Here is an 18,838-nt window from a genome sequence, read left to right as displayed (position 1 = left end):
CTCTCTCAGCATCATCATCATTTTCTCCCTTTCCCTCCCTCCTCCTCTTTTTTTGATTGTTCCTAAACCTTCTATTCTCCCTCTATTTTCCTCTTCCTCCCTTCTCCCTCAAGCATTCACCAGCAATTTCTCTCCCTCTCGTCTCTCTCTCTCTCTCTCTCTCTCTCTCTCTCTCTCTCTCTCTCTCTCTCTCTCTCCTTTGTTCTTCCTCTTTTCTTTTGTTGCCTCTTTTTCCTTATATCTTTGTCACTCGTGGTCTTCTCCCCTTACACAAAACTATATGTATCACTTTCGTCTGTCTCTCTGTCTTCCTGTCTGTGTTTAAACTCCTTCTCACTTTTCCTTTCTCTGGAACACAATTTGTATCTATTATTTTCTTTTCTTCTTTTCTCTCTCTCTCAAAACAATATATATTTTTTTTCAGTTATCGTTGTTGTTTTGATGTTCTTTGTGTCTCTTTATCTTTCTTTGTCACTCTATCTCTTTATCAGGTATAGGGTGTTCCATCGACAGACACACACACACACACACACACACACACACACACACACACTCTCTCTCTCTCTCTCTCTCTCTCTCTCTCTCTCTCTCTCTCCTTTTATAGTTTATCACATTCATGAAAAACTTCTTTCACTTTTCCTCTTTTTTCTATTTGTTTCTGTTTCACGGGGCAAATATTTCCTCTTTTCCTCCTCTATTTTTCTGTTCTTCCTTGTAAACACATTCTATGACCGTTTTCCGTCCCTCCATCACTCAAACTTTTTCTCTATTCTTCTCTGTATCTTTGTGAGTCTCCTTTCATCCAATTGTCAAGCAAAGTTTTCTATTTTTCTCTGGTTTTCTTTTCTCCCTTGTAAATATATTGTTTAACCTCTTCTTCCTTATTCTTTCTCTCTCTGTCACTTTATTTGGCCTTAGTCATCACTTCTTCAGGCATTTTTACCCTATATCCTTGTCTTTCCTACTATTTCTCTTTTCACCTTCGTCTCCATGATCCATCCCACTCAATACCCGCTTTCTTTTTGCCTTGACGTGCCTCTTTATCTACGTCTTCATTCCATCCCTTCGTCAGACAATTCTATCTTCTTTCCCTGCCTTCCTCACCTCTAATCTTCTTTCTTCTCCTGATCCACTTGTCTTCTTACTGTCTTTGTATTTGCGTCCGTCTGTCACTCATTCACTCCCTCGATCAAGCAAATTTCCATCTCCTATCTCGCTTCTTCCTGATCCGCCTCACTCAACCTCCTCCTGCTTGCTCTCTCCCTGCCTCTGTATCTGCATCTGCGTGTCACTCCGTCCCTCCCTCCGTCAGGCACGCTGGAGTCTGCCGGTGACGCAGGAGGATCTAGTGGACATGAGCTTCATCCGGTTCCCGACGGCGGAGAGGCGGCTCATCCAGACCACGGGACTCCGCAAGAAGGTGACTGTCAACGCGGGATTCTCCAGGGCGGCGGCGGCGACATCGGCAGAGGTGAGCGTTTGATTCCACGTCTGCCTCCTTCCTTCATCTCTCTCTCTCTCTCTCTCTCTCTCTCTCTCTCTCTCTCGTGACCTCTTCTTTACCGAGGAGGAGAAGGAGGAGGAGGAGGAGGAGGAGGAAGACGATGAGAGAAACTTGATTCCTCGTCATCCCGTTCTTATTCCTTTTCTTTTCTATGGTAGATGAGAGAAATTTGATTCCTCATCTCTTCCTCTTCTTGCTCTATTGAGGATTAGGTGAAAGAAGGGACAGAAGAGGATAAGGAGCAGCAGGATGATAAGAAGGAAGAATTGTATAGAGAGGAAAAATAGATACTGTTGGTTATTTATATAAGGCAATAATAAGGAAAAGCTGGATCCCTAAGGAGGAGGAGGAGGAGGAGGAGGAGGAGGAGGTGGATGAGGAGGAGGAGGAGGAGGAGGAGGAGGAGGAGGAGGAGGAGGAGGAGTATTACGTGGATTTCCCCAACAATACCAAGCTGTATCGAACATAAATATGAAGAATAATGATACAAGACAAAGCGGTGGCCTCGTGGAAAAGGAGGTGAGCGTGGGATCGGGCAGACGTCCATACGTAGGTTGGAATTTCACCACATACCACCATGAAATTTTGCCATTTGTCGAGTGGTTTAAGATTACCTACATGTCACCATGACACCCAGAGTCTAGGTGGTTATATCAAAGTTGCACTTGGTGGTGATATGGGCCCTAATATGGGTACCACTATAAATAAAACTGCCACTAATGGGCGGAAGCTGAACAGCGTTTCCTATACATACTCTTCAATTATACCTACAGGCGCTATAGGGCATAACATAAAATAAAAATATGTCAGTTCCAAATAAGTCATTCGCTATCTATTTGTCCACTTGCCTTTCTATCCACTTTCTTTATGTAAGAGTGGCACTGACGAAATACAATAAAAATGAAGGAAAGACTCTCCACTATATTGCACCACTCCCAGAAAGGCTACGTATAAAAATCCATCCATATCTCGCATCTTCCTTATGGTGTTAGTTGGGAAAGAAACCTCCATCCATTGCCTTGCTCTCCCTCTCCCCACGCCTTACATGAACACAGCTCCACACAGCAATCTCCTCTGGTCCTTTTCCTTTAAGCACTCCAGCCAGCTCTGTCCTCTGTATGGCTTCAGAATCGTGTTGGCGGCGGTGGCAACTCACGGCTTTGTGGGCTGTGTGGTGGTGTTCTGCCGCCCTTAAAATGTAAACAACGCTGAATCTGATCCTCTGATACACTCTAATTAATGAAGAGTTTGCAGCTTTTTTTTTTTTTTGTCTTCACATATGCCTGTATAGAATAACTTAGTGTTTTTTTCTTTTTTTCTTTTTGTGTGTGGCGTCTGTATTTGTCACTTTGGAATTTCCAGTGCTATAGTCGTTTGGTATTCATGTTCGTGGCCTTATAAAAAAAAAAGATTCCTTGGACGGAGGACACAGCGGAAAAAGAGATTATGTTATTTTTTGTCTTTGCGGAGCCACAAAACTATTAAAGAAAATCTGTTACAAGGACCAACAAGAAGAGAGAGAGAGAGAGAGAGAGAGAGAGAGAGAGAGAGAGAGAGAGAGAGAGAGAGAGAGAGAGAGAGAGAGAGAGAGAGAGAGAGAGAGAGAGAGAGAGAGAGAGAGAGAGAGATAACATAATACTTTTCCCTTTAGTTGATCGCAAAGCCACTCATGAATACAATACAACAGAACATAACCCTCTAAAAAAAAAATATATATATAAAAACTAGAGCTCATTATCGAGAAAACGACCACAAATAAAAAGAAAAACACTAATAAACCTCCTTAAACCTTGAATTTCCCTGACGCATCGCTACTTAAGAAACACACCTTGACACACACACACAGACACACGAAGGCCAGGGAAAGGGTCTCTGTAGCGCCGTGTGAAGGGAAACTGTCACTGATTGGGTAATGGTCCTGGATGGCCGGGAGGAGAGTGAGTTAAGAGTACGAGAGTATTGACGTGAGGGAGAGGGAAGCGCAACAGAAAGAGGAAGAGGAAGAGGAGCTGGAGGTGGGGTACAAGGAACACAAAAGAACAAAAGAAAGGACAAACAGTAAGCTTCTTTATGGTCAATTGGAGAAAAGGAGGAGAGAGAAGAGGAAAAAAGAGGAGAAAAAACAAATTTTAACGTAAAGTAAGAATAGGCAATCAATGAATAATAAAAATAAGATTCGCTTTTGATTTATTGCAGTACTCAATATAAAGCAGATGTAGATAAATACACGGGGGAAGGTCTGTGTGTGTGTGTGTGTGTGTGTGTGTGTGTGTGTGCATGTTTGTGTGCTCTCTCTCTCTCTCTCTCTCTCTCTCTCATTAGGCAGGTGTCCACGTGTTTGGCTGCACGTGCAAGGGAATCGAAGCTTATATCCGATACCCGCCTGTAAGCTGATCGCATTTCCTCGGCTTGAATTAATTACGAGGCCAAGGCGGAACTTATTCTGGAGCGCAGCAAGTGGAGAGGAGAGGAGAGAGAGAGGAGAGAGAGGAGAGGAGAGGAGAGGAGAGGAGAGGAGAGGAGAGGAGAGGAGATGAGGGGAACGGAGAGAAAGAGGGATGAGAGGAGAAGAGAGGAAAGAGGAGAGGGGAGGAGATATAGCGAAAGACAAGGAAAGGAGAAAAAAGAAGAGGAAGTAAAGGGAAAGATAAGGAAGGGAGAAAAGAGAAGAGAAAAGAAAAAAAAGAGAAAAGAAGAGAAGAGAAGAGATACAAGTTGGGATATAATTGAACGGACACACACACACACACAGACAGACATCCTCAACGCTTCAACTTAATTCTGGTGGTGGGCGCGACAGTGGGTGACCAGAGGGGCGGAAATCAAGGCATGATAAACAGCGGCAAGTCCAGAGTGATTATCTCGATTAATGGATTCCTGTGAGGCGGGAGACGCAGCGCAGTCAGATCGTAGAAACTGTAGAAATAATAACGGAAGCGGAAAGTGAATCTGGTTTGTTCGTGTGTGAGTTACTGCCTGGATTGCGTTGTTTGTTTACTTGTTTTTTTATTTTTATTTTTTTTATTTATACCGTTATACTGACTTTTTTTTTGTTGATCAAGTCTTAAAAAAAAAAAAAAAAAAAAAAAAAAAACGTACGAAAAGAATACTAATGAAGATAATGAGCTTTTTTTTTTGTACAGTGACTGATTTAAACGAATTTATTTACGAATTTTTGGATTGCTAACAAGGGAATAAATAATCTCTGCAATTACCTAAGTGTATTTCATCTCTCTATATCGATGGAATTCAACATTTCATGAACACAAAAACTATAAACTTTTTTCAACAATCCACACACGGTTTAAAAAGAAGAAGAAGAAGAAGAAGAAAAAACTCAATAAAATAATAACACTTCTGAAGGGCTCAAACCCGTGCTCCTAACTCTTCAAGTCAAGTACAGAGCACCAAACCACCTGCCTTATTGCCGCGGCTTACACTGCCCAACGCTGATTGCCACACATCGGCAGGATTCCCCCTACTGTGAATACTGCAATGCCTGAGACTGCCAGAGGACTGCAGGGGAGGCGCCAAGAGAAAAGCCAGTAAGAAAGGGGATTATTGAGGCCACTGGGGAGTTGTGAAGTGGTTGTGAAGAAGTATGAGTGACGCGTTGGGGATAAATGAAGGGTTTAGTAGGGTTGTGAGGGGCTTCTAAAGGATCGTGAGGTGATTATGAGGTTCTATTAAAGTACTATGGGGTTATGAGGTATCTATGAGGACTTGTAAGGGATTGTTGAGGGAGTATGAGTGACTGTTGAGGATAAATGAAGGGTTTAGTAGGGGTGTGAGGGCTTCTAATGGATACGTGAGGTGATTATGAGGATCTATTAAAGGACTGTGATGGGTTATGAGGTGTCTATGAGGGATTGTGTAGGGCTGTGCGTGACTATTTGCAACTGTGATGGTGTTAGATGACTATGAGGGTTGTGAGAGAGTGATGTGATTATGAGAAGCTTCGTTAAGTGTGAGGCTGCTGTGAGAGCCATCCAATATTCATTACATTATTTCATTTTAGATTTCTTTTATTTGTAGACATTTCCTTTTGTTCGTCAATTTTGTTTCCCCTATCTTTGCATTGTTCTAAATATTGGCTGCTTGCAAGGAGGAGGAGGAGGAGGAGGAGGAGGAGGAGGAGGAGGAGGAGGAGGAGGAGGAGGAGGAGGAGGAGGAGGAGGAGGAGGAGGAGGAGGAGGAGGAGGAGGAGGAGCAGGAAGTGAGTAGAGATTGTGAATCAGATTGGCTTCTGAAATCGAACTTCTAATGAAAGAGCAGAGGTAGTAAATTGTTAAACTGTTATCTCTCTCTCTCTCTCTCTCTCTCTCTCTCTCTCTCTCTCTCTCTCTCTCTCTCTCAATTTTCCATTATTTTCCTCGTATATCAGGTACCCTTTCTCTTCCCTTCTCCCCAATTTCACCCTTACATTTCAACTCTTCTTTCGTTCCTCCCTCTGCCATCTACTCCTTCCTCCCTTCCCGCCTAGTCCCTCCTGTCTCCTATCTCTTCCTTCCCGCCTCTTTTCCCTTTACTCCCCCTATTCCTTCTTTTCTCCTCTCCCTTGCTCCTATGTCTTCCATTGTATTCTCTCCTATCTCCCTTTCTTCTTTACTTCCATCCTTTCTTCCCTCGTTTATTTCGTCCCTCCTCCTCTTCCTCCTCCTCCTCTTCCACATGAATGGCAAATTGTCATGCAGGAAAGAATGTGATTTTCTCAAGAGTAATTAGGTAAAGAGGAAGAGAATGCGCGGGAACGAAAGGTATTCAACTTGTCCTCCTCCTCCTCCTCCTCCTCCTCCTCCTCCTCCTCCTCCTCCTCCTCCTCCTCCCTTCCTCCTCCTCCTCTTCTTCCCTGACCTTCCCCGATCTTTATTTTATTCTCCCTTTTCTCGATTATCTTTCCGCTTCTTCTTACACCACTTTCTTTTATTTTTCTTGTCTGGTTATTTATTCTTCCTTTATCTGTTGTCTTCCTTTGGTTCTTTGATGTTTCTCCTTCCTTCTTTAGTTTTCTGCTTCTTTTACTCTATTTTGCAACTGATATTCTTGCTTTTTCCTACTTTCAAGCATTATTTTTCTCCTTTGTTTCCTTTTTCTTCCTTGACTTAATTCTACGTTTATCCTTTATCCTTTTTCTTTCAGTTATGTTCTTTGTATGACAGTAATTATCGACATTTCCTAAGTTTATCAATTCCTTCTAGAGCTCTTTAAAAAAACTGCATATATCGTTGACAAATATTTCACTTCTCTTTATCTAGTTCCCTCCTTGTCTCTTTCTGTTTTTAGATTTTTTTTTTTCACCCATTCACCTTTGCTTATTCTCAAACTTCTATGCACAATAATATTCCGTAAAGTTCATTAACCTTATAGATAGATCTCTCTCTCTCTCTCTCTCTCTCTCTCTCTCTCTCTCTCTCTCTCTCTCTCTCTCATGAATTTCTCTCTTCCTCTTTGTCTCTTTCTCAGCTTTTAGTTATCGATTTCACATTCACCTTGCCTTATCCTCAAATCTCTATCTCTTATCCTATAACATTCATTAAACTCCCCGTTCTCGTTCTCTTTTCTTCTTCTGTGTCTGTTTCCTAGCTTTTAGTACTTTTATTTTACTTTCACCTTTCGTTTGTCCGGTAGCATAGTGGGTAAGGTGGTGAGCGTGGGATCGGGCAGACGTCCATAGGTTCAAATCCCACAACATACCATTTTGAAGCTATGCCATTTGTAGAGTGGTTTAAAGTATGTCTACAGGCGCTCTAGGCAATAACATAAAGACAAAAAAATAGATAAAATGGCTCTCCTGAGAAATATTTTTAAATTGTCATTAATCTTTCTTATCTCCCTCTCTTTCCCTCTCTTCCTCCCCTTCAGGTGCCGCTCTACTCCAGCTCAGGCCTCCTCTCCCTCGTCCTCGTCATGCCCGGTGAACAGAAGAACTTTGTCGCCAATGGACTCAAACGGGTAACTAGCGATTCATGTTGTATGATTTGGTACATATTTTCATTTCCGTTATCTATAGTTATTCTTATTTCGTCATGTTTTTTTTTTCTTATTTCATTTATTTTCTATTCATGTTTGTATGTCTATTTGTTATTGTTATTGTTATTTTTATAGTTGTTGTTATTATTATTATTGTTATTATTTCTATTTTATTATTATTATTATTATTATTATTATTATTATTATCATATTTTATTTTGGTTTATCTTTTCATTCCCATCCTTTGATGAATATTCTGATGACTCACTATTTCATAATTTTTTCCAGTATATATTTTCATGTTTATTTCATTCAATTTTTCTTTCTTTCTTTATCTATTTATCTATCTATTTTATTCATATTTTTTTACCACCCTCTCCATCTCATCCTTTGGTAAGGCAATCACTTTGGCGATCAATGTTATCAATTTCCAACGATCATATCACACCGGTTGTTTTCACCATCAACTGTGATTAGCTTAGCCCCTCTCTCTCTCTCTCTCTCTCTCTCTCTCTCTCTCTCTCTCTCTCTCTCTCTCTCTCTCTCTCTCTCTCTCTCTCATCAGAAGGTTGTGTTAAAGTGATCACTTAAGTTTAGTTCAATTATCATTCATTATACGAGGTCCTGGGTAATTAAGGTTAACGAGAGAGAGAGAGAGAGAGAGAGAGAGAGAGAGAGAGAGAGAGAGAGAGAGAGAGAGAGAGAGAGAGAGAGAGAGACAGACAGACGTATCCCTGCAGTCAGTAAGCCAATTAACCACACACGCACAAACTCTATCAGCTTGAAATGAAAAAAGAAAGAAAAAAGAACTTGAGGAAAAACATCCATACCAACAGGGAAAGAATGAAAAGAGAACTTACAAGATAAACACGCGCAGTTGTTTTTTTTATTTTTCATTTTACTTCGAGCTATTTTCCTTAATTTTAGTCTGAAAGCTGGTGAAAATTCAACGAGAGAAAGAAAAATATGACAAAAAAATAAAGAACAGGTAAACACAAAAGGAAAGAATTAAGAGCATTTCTTTTCCTTACAAATTGTTTCTCAGTTAAAAAAAAAAACATGTAGAAAATGAAAAGGGAAGCCAAAAAATAAGTGGCAGACATTGTATTTCTTTGTCGAACTGCTGTTTTTTAATTGAGAGGAAGAGGAGGAGGAAGAAGAGGAGGAGGAGGAGAAGAAGAAGAAGAAGAAGAAGAAGAAGAAGAAGAAGAAGAAGAAGAAGAAGAAGAAGAAGAAGAAGAAGAAGAAGAAGAAGAAGAAGAAGAAGAAGAAGAAGAAGAAGAAGAAGAAGAAGAAGAAGAAGAAGAAGAAGAAGAAGAAGAAGAAGAAGAAGAAGAAGAAGAAGAAGAAGAAGAAGAAGAAGAAGAAGAAGAAGAAGAAGAAGAAGAAGAAGAGAAGAGAAGAAGAAGAAGAAGAAGAAGAAGAAGAAGAAGAAGAAGAAGAAGAAGAAGAAGAAGAAGAAGAAGAAGAAGAAGAAGAAGAAGAAGAAGAAGAAGAAAGAAGAAGAAGAAGAAGAAGAAGAAGAAGAAGAAGAAGAAGAAGAAGAAACAGAAGAAGAAGAAGAAGAAGAAGAAGAAGCAGCAGCAGCAGCAGCAGCAGCAGCAGCAGCAGCACAACAACAACAACAACAACAACAACAACAACAACAACAACAACAGCAGCAGCAACAACAACAACAAGGGCAAACAAAGGAAGAACAAGGACAAAGACAAGAATAAGAACAAGAAGAACACGAAGAAAAATAACAACAATAACAAAACCACCACCATCACCACCGCAACCCCCACCACCACCACCATCCCCTGCAGCACTACCAATACCACCACCACCACTAACAAGAACATCAAACAAGAGAAAAGATAGAAGTAAAACCGCTACAAAACAATGCTACAATATGTGACGAGCATTATCTAAGGTCTATAATGAACTCAGCACCACCCGTACCCATCTTCAGGAAAGGATGTAACACTTTGTCATCTCATTATAGACCTGACAGCTGAACTACAATTGTAGGCAAAAATAATGGAGTCAGTAATAGCGAGGAACATTAGGGGGTATTTATACAAGCACAACCTGGTATTTCAATCACAACATGCCGTCACGAAAGGGAAGTATAGTCTTGAAAAACTTGATGAATTTTTACAGTAAAGTTTACGAGGTGGCAGATAATGGAGGTGTTTGTCATATCCTATCGTGTGACAAAGTATCGCATCAGAGTCTTTGTGAGAGTGGTTAACTCCTTCATTTCTGTGGCGCATTTTTACCTTTAATTTTGGGTACAATTAGACCATCTTATTGAAACTAGGAAGGATCTAAGCAGGTCAGGAGATTAATGGCCAGAATCTTCACTATCTAAATCCCCACATAAGTTTCTGAAGCTGTATCAAATCACCAAATAGTAAGCAGAATCAATATGAAAACGTGTCATAGTACTAAATGGATTAAGGCACACGGGGGATGATAAGTGCTGCTTCTTGCAATTTCCTTATGTTTTAACGTTCTTATATTCTTATCACGCAGAAGGCACTGAGGGATATTAAGTTTCCTCCCTTAGTCTGCGTGGAATGTACCGTGGGAAGCATTGCGTTGTGGCGAGGCTCAGGGTGTCTCCAGGTGGTGTCTGTGAGCCGTTGGGAGCATCAAGGGAAGGCATTGGCAAAGAGAAATGTGAAGCACTAATGGCCTGTGTTTATGTGGTAACCCTGCATAAGAAGAGAAACATAATGAAGATAAGATGGAGATAAGATAGGAATGGAGGAAGAGGATAAGACAACTGGATAAGAAAAGGAAGACACGAAGATGAGAAGACAAAAAATGAAGATAAAGTTAAAATATAATAAAAATAGAGCATAAGAAGAAGAAAAAAACAAGGAAAGAAGAAAGGTAATATGAAAAGATGCGACACAAAATCCTGAGAGAAAAATAAAGCAACGAAGTAAGATGAAAAATAATATAAAAAGCAAAACAAGAGAGTAACGAAGCCAAGACAAAATAACAAGAAGAAAAAATAGAGAGGGGATAAAAAAGTGAAAGTGAAACCAAGAAAAAAAATCATGATGGAAAACAAGAGAGGAAGAAAAAACAAAACAAAACAAAAATGAACCCTCCCAAAAAATTAATGAAAAGAAAAACAAGAAAAGAAGAAGAAGAAGAAGAAGAAGAAGAAGAAGAAGAAGAAGAAGAAGAAGAAGAAGAAGAAGAAGAAGAAGAAGAAGAAGAAACGAAATCAGAGAAAAAAAGAAAGACAAGAAACTGGACCGCATCTCAGTCACGTCATTTACAAACGTAAGGACTTTGGGACTTGGACGAGCTGAGAGGAATGCAAACAGGACCTTGTAAAGATAGCAAGCAGTACTAGGACTCCTGCTTTCTAACGCCTTATCTTCTCCTAAGGACTATTTTCAAAGACCGCGGGTATAATTAAACAGTTTGTCTTTTACCAGAACTGTAAATGCGAAAGTTTTGGTGAACTATTACTGCGAGTATAAAAAGACCTTGGGAGTCTTAATTGATGGAGTATATAATGATGTTAGTCTAATATTTATTCACTCTTAAGTAATTTTATGATATTCCCGGCACTGGAGAAGTAAAATTCGTGTTATCCCATCACTGCAATTATAAAAGAACGTAATGGACGGAATGTATAAGGATGTTATTTCTAAGACTCTTTAATACACTTAATTGTCTCTTATTTTTGCAATGGTCACACAGCTGAGCAGTCAGTTTTTTTTAAAGTTCCCCCAGAAATGGAGACGCAAAATTCTTGTTAAACTATCAAAACAATTAGAAAACGTACTAATGGAAGGGAGATATGACAATGTTAAGCCCTAAAGTTACCCTAATGATAACTGATTTCTAAAGGTCACAAATCGCAACACTCAATATTTCTAAAGGTATCTCTCTCAATGAAGACGCAAAATCCTTGTTAATCCATGACGAGACTAACAAAATCCTCCAAACCCAAGGCAGCTAAGTATGGTTGAGAGAAACGGTTAAAAAACGCTTCAGAATACGATGGAGAGAAAGTCACGCACATTTTCAGACTAAAAGTAAAGAGACCTCAAATATCTCGTGTGGGTGGCTGTGAATCTCTCCCCATTTACTTTTTTTTTTTTCTCTCTGACATCCTTCCGCTTCAGATCTTCCCTTCATAGATCACGCGCCGCCCCGTGACCAGCGAGGCGGCGCGGGCGTGGGCGGCCAGAGGGTATGGTGGGGGGTGACGGCTGGGTGACGGCGGGGTGACGGCAGGGTGCGCAGGGTGAGGAGGAAACGTTAGGCTGAGGCTGGAAGGGAGGAGGCAGAGGAGGAAGGAGAGGATGATCATGGTGGTGATGATGATGATGATGATGATGATGATGATGATGACGATGATGATGATGAAGAGGATGAAGAGGAGGAGGAGGAGGAGAAGGACTAGTTGCTGTAACAGCATTGTTATCATTATTATCATTATTATTATTATTATTATTATTATTATTATTATTATTATTAGTGTTATTATTATTCTTATTCTTCTTCTTCTTCTTCTTATTATTATTATTATTATTATTACTATTACTATTATTATTATCATTATTATTATTATTATTATTATTATTATTATTATTATTAGTAGTAGTAGTAGCAGCAGCAGTAGTAGTAGTAGTAGTAGTAGTAGTAGTAGTAGTAGTAGTAGTAGTAGTAGTAGTAGTAGTAGTAGTAGTAGCAGTAGTAATACTAGCAATAGTAACAGCAGCAGCAACAGCAGCTGGAGGGAGGAGGAAGAGGATTACAAGAAAGCATGGGAGGAGGAGGAGGAGAAACAAAGAGAGAGGAAGAGGAAAAGGAAGAGGAAGGGAGAAGATGAGGAAGAGGAAGACTAGAATGAGAATGAGGAAGATCATCCCGGAAGGAGGAGGAGGAAGAGGAGGAGGAGGAGGAGGAGAAAGGGTATCGTCCCGGCAGGGGGGATTTCCATCCCGGTCACGTCCTGGCCCGGGCCACTGGGATAGCGAGGGCGGTGTCCACGGTGCCTGGAGACGAGGCTGTCAATTATAGCGGGGCAAGTATTTCATATACCCGCTGGTGGGAGGCCCTGACGCCGCTGGAGAGGGAATTTTTGCAGTAATATGAGAGGTTAGTGGGTCATAGAGTCAGTGGGTGTCCTTAGACATCTTAGCTCCTTAGGATATTAGGGCGTCATCTTGTTGAGTCTTTAAAATGAGGAATGCTCTCAAAGATTTTAGGAGCAGGAAGGGGATTGGATGATGCGTCTGCATTACGATGGAGACGACACTGTGTGAGGATTAGAGCAGAAGCGAGGCAGGACGGGGCAGCGATGTTTGGGAAGAAACGGCACCAGACGGGACAAAACGAAACGAAGACGGGGTTACTAGAGAAGGAAGAGACTGAACGAGACGAGGCGAGGAAGCGGCGGGATGAGCCATGGAGTGGAGAGAGGAACAAAAATAGGAGCTTTAGTGAAGAAGATAATTTGAAGTGAATAAAACTTAGTAGACAGGTTATAAATGCAACTATAAGTAATGCAGTGTATAGTTTAACTTGAAGCTATACGCATTACCTTTAATTAATACATGCGAGTGATTTGCAGTGACGGGGCGTAAGGATCTGGTAGGCGGTATTAGATTGGGCCGGGTTGAAAAATTCTGGTGGGTGTGTTCTCCTGTCTTTTAATTATAATGCAAATGGCAAATTGTAATTCTGCGAAGTATACATATTCATAAGGGAAAAAGTAGTACAAACTATCCACCCAATATTAATTACATTCTAGTCACAAAAGGAAATAACAAGAAAATAATTTTACTCCTTTAATTTTCTCCGTTTCTCTCATTCTTTCTTAATTTTCACTCACAATTTTGGTCACGGTACTTTATCACTTATGACTTACATGCACAGAGAAGCAGACATAGCAGGGGCGGGGAAGAGCTTTGTGGAAAAGATCGAGGAACGGAGGAGGGGAGCACAAAGGGCATGGAATGTTGGGGTAAGATTGTGCAAGACAGGTGGGGAAATGAATTGCTGGGGTGCAAGGAAGGAAAGAGATTGAGAGGGAGCTGAGTGCAAGGAGAGAAGAAAAGGAGAGAGGGAGAAGAAAGGTATGCACTTCATTGTAACACTGTGAGATACGAGGGAAGAACAGAATAAGAGCTTTAGCGTTAGTCTTGCATCGTGCGCGGTATCCATTATCAGCCAGGAAGAGGAGAAGGAAGAGGAAGAGGAAGTTGAGGAAGATAAAAGGTCCTCCATATATTACAGGTGATAGGTGATGATTATGCCGAGAAAAGATGATGATTTGATGATAATTGAAGGTGTGACACTACAGGTGACGGAAGGTATTGGCAAGACAAGAGGTGAAGAAGTGAATGGCGATGCTACAGGTATAGGTTTTAGGTTAGGATAGATTCTGAAGAAGGTGATGAGAAGACGAAATGCAACGTGGTGGCAGGAGGTGATATCACGTTTTACTCTTTCCTATTGCTGTTCTTCCCCGTCACACACGATCCACAAAAAATATCCAGTGACAAATACTTTCTATATGTGATTTTTCTTCGCCACTCATTGAAAAAGGAAAGAAGAAAAAACAAAAAATAATATTCCCTCCGGTTCAGTTTTAAGAAGATTTTGAAGAATCCCATCCCGTTCCAAGCGAGATTTCCAAAGAATGGTGTGAATGCGAGGAATATTCTGAAGTATTTCGTTGCTTTTCATTCATGATGAGTGAGGATGATTAAGTCTTGAGGGAGACTAATAAATGATCGCATGGGAACCTTTGGGGTGCGAGGGATGAGAGGAGAGATTAATTGAAGCTATAGAATGATCAATGTGTGTGTGTGTGTGTGTGTGTGTGTGTGTGTGTGTGTGTGTGTGTGTGTGTGTGTGTGTGTGTGTGTGTGTGTGTGTGTGTGTGTGTGTGTGTGTGTGTGTGTGTGTGTGTGTGTGTGTGTGTGTGTGTGTGTGTGTGTGTGTGTGTGTGTGTTTGTGTGTGCATTTTCGTCTTGTTTTTGTAGATTTCTTTCTTTTTCCCTATTTTATGAATGAATATGTTCGCTATAAGTATATCAACATATAAGGAAATAGATAACTAAGAGAATGAATAACACAGAATAAACAGGAAATAAATGCATGAATAAATAGAAAATAGATAAACGAAATAAGCAAACAGTAGAAATAGAAGAAATAAATCATGCTGCTTCTACTACTACTACTACTACTACTACTACTACTACTACTACTACTAAAACAAAAGCAACAATCTATATTTGTTTCAGAAATGAACAAGACTAAAAAAAATGTACCAATATGCTCCTGGGATGAAAGAAAAGCATCCTCCGTGGCGCTGTTCACTGACTACCCACTTTTATCTTCAAAAATTTTCAATGGCAACAAAAAACAAATCGAAAGTCACCCATCAAAAAAGTTAGGCCCAATTTTTCCATACGCCTAATTTTTCCATTTTCCAAAGAACCACTTTTTTTCTTTCTCTCTTTCACTTTTTACTGTCCCATAAAAGAGAGTCAATATAAGAACGAAAAAGCCAGGCAGCATCACTCATCATATTTCATCTCTTGTTCTCTTCCTATCTCCTCCTCCTCCTCCTCCTCCTTTTCCATTCTTCTTTTGATACTACTCGTCCTCATCCGCATTTTCCTTTTATGATTTAAGTTTATTGCACAATCTACTTAGTATATCATGTTTTATTCTCACAAAATGAAAATAGAAATTCATCTCACTCGTCCACATTTTCTCCTACTTTTTCATCTCCAGTTGACAAATTTTCACTATCCATAAAGCAAGGATTGAAGTCGATCCTCACTCATCTTTTGTTGTTGTTGTTATTGTTTTTGCTGTTGTTGTTGTTGTTTAATTTCTATGTCTGAATTGTCTCTCACTTTCCTTTGTTACTCTTCTGGTGAATCTTATTACTGTTGTTTTCATTTGAAGTCTATTCTCGCTCATCCTTATTCGTTCGTTTTGTTCTTTTTTCCTTGATTTATCGCTGTTCATTATCACACACCAGGAATAGAAATCCATCCCAAATATATCCTTAATTTTGCCTCTATCTCGTCCTTCTTAGTTTATAAGTTTTCACATCAACAAAGGAAATATATAATCATATCCTCACCGTTTTTTTCCCTTTTTCTTCATGAAAATTATATCTTTACTATTTTTTTCCTTCCTTGTCATTGGTTTAATTTTTTTCACAATGGCAGGACAAGTAATAAAAACTAAACTCATCTCACACCTTACTATTTCATCCCCTGTCATTTTGTTCCCCCAAAAAAACAAGAAAATAAAAAATCACTCATTCCCATTTTCTCCCTCCTCTTGGTTAGCTGGAGTCGAGCCTGTCGTCTGCTAAGTGGAGTGAGCTGCTCCGATCCATGCTCCCTAACACAGTGAACCTCAAAATGCCAGTCTTCAGGCACCGCGCTTTCCATAACTTCTCCACCATCCTGAGTGACCTTGGCCTGCAGCAGCTCTTCCAGGTGCGTTGTTTTGTTCAATTCTTTTATGTTCTGCTATTCTGACTCTGATTCCAGTATGTCTTTTATTTTATACCTGTTGTTTTATATAGTGTTGTTATGCAGTGTGTGTGATTCCATTGATATTTTGCCTCTATATTTGTAAACTTTTTTATTATATGTTGTTATGTAGTGTTGTGTTACTAGGTGGGTGGTTTTGCTTCTTATTCTGCTATTCTGCATCTTTAACTCTCTATTGTGTTACTTGAATTGTGTTATCGAGTGTACGATTCCAATATCAAGTCTGCCACACCGTCTTTATTTCTGCTAGTTTTCTTACTATCTCCAATCATTTTTCGGCCATTTCTCGTACACTCTACATATTCATTTTCTCAAGTCTCATAGTACATAATCTTCATTTTCTCCTTCCCTTTGTCTTCAGCTTACTGCTTCTCTCTCTTTAGCTGCTTTTCATACAATGCTATATTTTCTGTAATTCTATACACACTCCCTATCTTGCTGCCTCCAAGGAAACTGACCCCACACTACTAATGATCCCTTTCCATCCCTTTATCTCTCCCTATCCCTCAAACAGAAGAGCGAAGCGGACTTATCAGGGATCAACCACATCAAGAACCTTTATCTCAACGACGTGGTGCAACTGACGGAATTCCAGTCGTGCCAGATTGAAAAGCCCCGCACTACCTCGGTTCTGAGCGGCAGGAGGAGACGCTCGTCCGCCCCTACCTTGGACACTTTGACGAAGGATATCACCGCTGATTCCAACTACCTCAATCACCCGACCTACATCTACGGCCTGCCCATGGTGGAGTACGCGAAGGTCAGACTCACACGCATGGAGTCCGGGGAAAGGCACGACGCAGCCACAGCCACGCAGCAGAAGGCGCCGCAGAAGAACATGAGCACACGCACGATGGACGGCGGAGCAAGTGGTGCTGACATACGTGCCTCTATGCTCAGGTCCTCGCCAGATACCCTGCAGGAGGAGGCCTCACCGCAGGCAGCCACGCCACTAGACACGCATGTTAATTATCTCTCTGAAGAGACGAATACCACAGGAGGCGACGCGGCGGAAACACAGACACAGGATGACGAAGGGACAGTGGAGGAGGAACTGGTGACCTACCCCGAGTACTATTACTACAACAACTACCACTACAACGACCAGCAGTACGAGTATAAGGAACACATGTACGACTACGGTGAGGGGGGTGATGGAATGTGGGAGCCTGAGAAAATGATGGGTAAGGAGGAGGCGGAGGAGGAGGAGGAGAGAGTGGATCGTATGGGCACAGCTTCTGACGGGCCTGGCGCTCACTACAGGCAGAGTGATGTGGGGACTCTGGCCTTTGACCGCGCCTTCCTCTACGCCGTCAGACACAATCCAACGGGACTCCTGCTGTTCTTGGGACGCTATCTTGACCCGCAAGCGAACTAGACAAGGAAACCATTACCATTTTATTCATTATTACACGCCTCTAGAACCACGTCACGTTAACTAGAACGGGAACCATATAGAAGTTTTCAATATTTCCCGTTTCTAGAACTACGAGGAGCTAATTATACAGGAAGCCTCTAGGATTATTGCCAATGTTTTATATCTCTAGAACTTACTATAGCTGGGACACTCTAGAACTATACTCAATATTTCACGCGTCTGGAACTGCAGCAGATAAACAAGCGGGGGACCTGTAGATATATAATAAGCATTTTCATCCCTAGAACTACAAACTATCTGGAACACGGAACACTCAATACAACCACACCAGACTAACTAAAAAAAACCCTCCAAAACTTCACCATTAGTCCATGAATAACCTCATTCCCTACACCATTAAGACTCTACGTAACATTCCACTTCTACAGAACCACATCAGGGTAACTAGTATGAAGAACCTCCAAAATCTCGCTAAAGAAACTCATCCCTAAGAACTCCTTCCTCTTCAGAAATATACTCAGCACTTGACGTCTGTAGAACCACTTCCTTTTAATACACTTCGCTTCACCCTCAGAACCTCATCCTTTACTCACCTCTCGCATTCAAAACAACAACAAAACCAGAGAGAGAGAGAGAGAGAGAGAGAGAGAGAGAGAGAGAGAGAGAGAGAGAGAGAGAGAGAGAGAATCAGGAAGTAACTCTAAAAGGAAAAGATCAATTAGAGAGAAAAAAAACACAAAATTAGGTGAACAAATCGAAAAATGTTGAAAAAAACCTCTCTAATCAGGTTTGTGTGTGTGTGTGTGTGTGTGTGTGTGTGTGTGTGTGTGTGTGTGTGTGTGTGTGTGTGTGTGTGTGTGTGTGTGTGTGTGTGTGTGTGTGTGTGTGTGTGTGTGTGTGTCTGTGCGTTAGGTTGGCATGATTTATGAGGAAGTAATGATGTGTGTAGAGTGAAAAAATGTATTGAAAAGTGTTGCAGGCATAGAAAGCATGAGAGAGAGAGAGAGAGAGAGAGAGAGAGAGAGAGAGAGAGAGAGAGAGAGAGAGAGAGAGAGAGAGAGAGAGAGAGAGAGAGAGAGAATGAACAGAAATAAGTAAGGAGGAAGATGGAGGATTTTGAGGAGGGAAAGGAAGAGAGGAAGGAGAAGAAAGACGATTGAAGGGGAAAAATGAAAGAATACGAATAAATAGAGAAGGAGAGAGAGAGAGAGAGAGAGGAGGAAGAATGAGGACAAGCAGTAAGGGGAGAGGAAGGGGAGAAGAAAGGCATGTAATGAAGAAAGGACAATGAGTTAGTGAAGGGAGATAAATGATTAGGCAAGAAAGAACAATAAAAATAGAAGAGGAATGGAGGAAGAGAAGGGAGAAGGAAGGGGAGAAGAAAGGAAGATAATGAAGGAGGGATAACTGAAAGAGTGATCGAAGGAGATACATAGATGC

At 40.9% G+C, this 18,838-nt stretch overlaps 1 protein-coding gene across 1 annotated transcript in view; it reads left to right on the top strand.

The window, feature by feature from the left end:
• LOC123505394 overlaps positions 1-17,836 on the top strand; it is a 78,456-nt gene extending 60,620 nt beyond the window's left edge. The window contains exons 10-13 of the mRNA XM_045256613.1: positions 1,313-1,471; positions 7,367-7,456; positions 15,811-15,963; positions 16,535-17,836. Coding sequence (XP_045112548.1) covers positions 1,313-1,471; positions 7,367-7,456; positions 15,811-15,963; positions 16,535-17,398 — 1,266 coding nt within the window. The 3' untranslated portion in view covers positions 17,399-17,836. The remainder of the gene's footprint in view (positions 1-1,312; positions 1,472-7,366; positions 7,457-15,810; positions 15,964-16,534) is intronic.
• Positions 17,837-18,838: the final 1,002 nt, after the last annotated feature.

The sequence above is a fragment of the Portunus trituberculatus genome, chromosome 18 (genome assembly GCF_017591435.1).
Source record: "Portunus trituberculatus isolate SZX2019 chromosome 18, ASM1759143v1, whole genome shotgun sequence".
Classification (NCBI taxonomy): domain Eukaryota; kingdom Metazoa; phylum Arthropoda; class Malacostraca; order Decapoda; family Portunidae; genus Portunus; species Portunus trituberculatus.
This window is presented reverse-complemented; position numbering and strand designations above follow the sequence as displayed.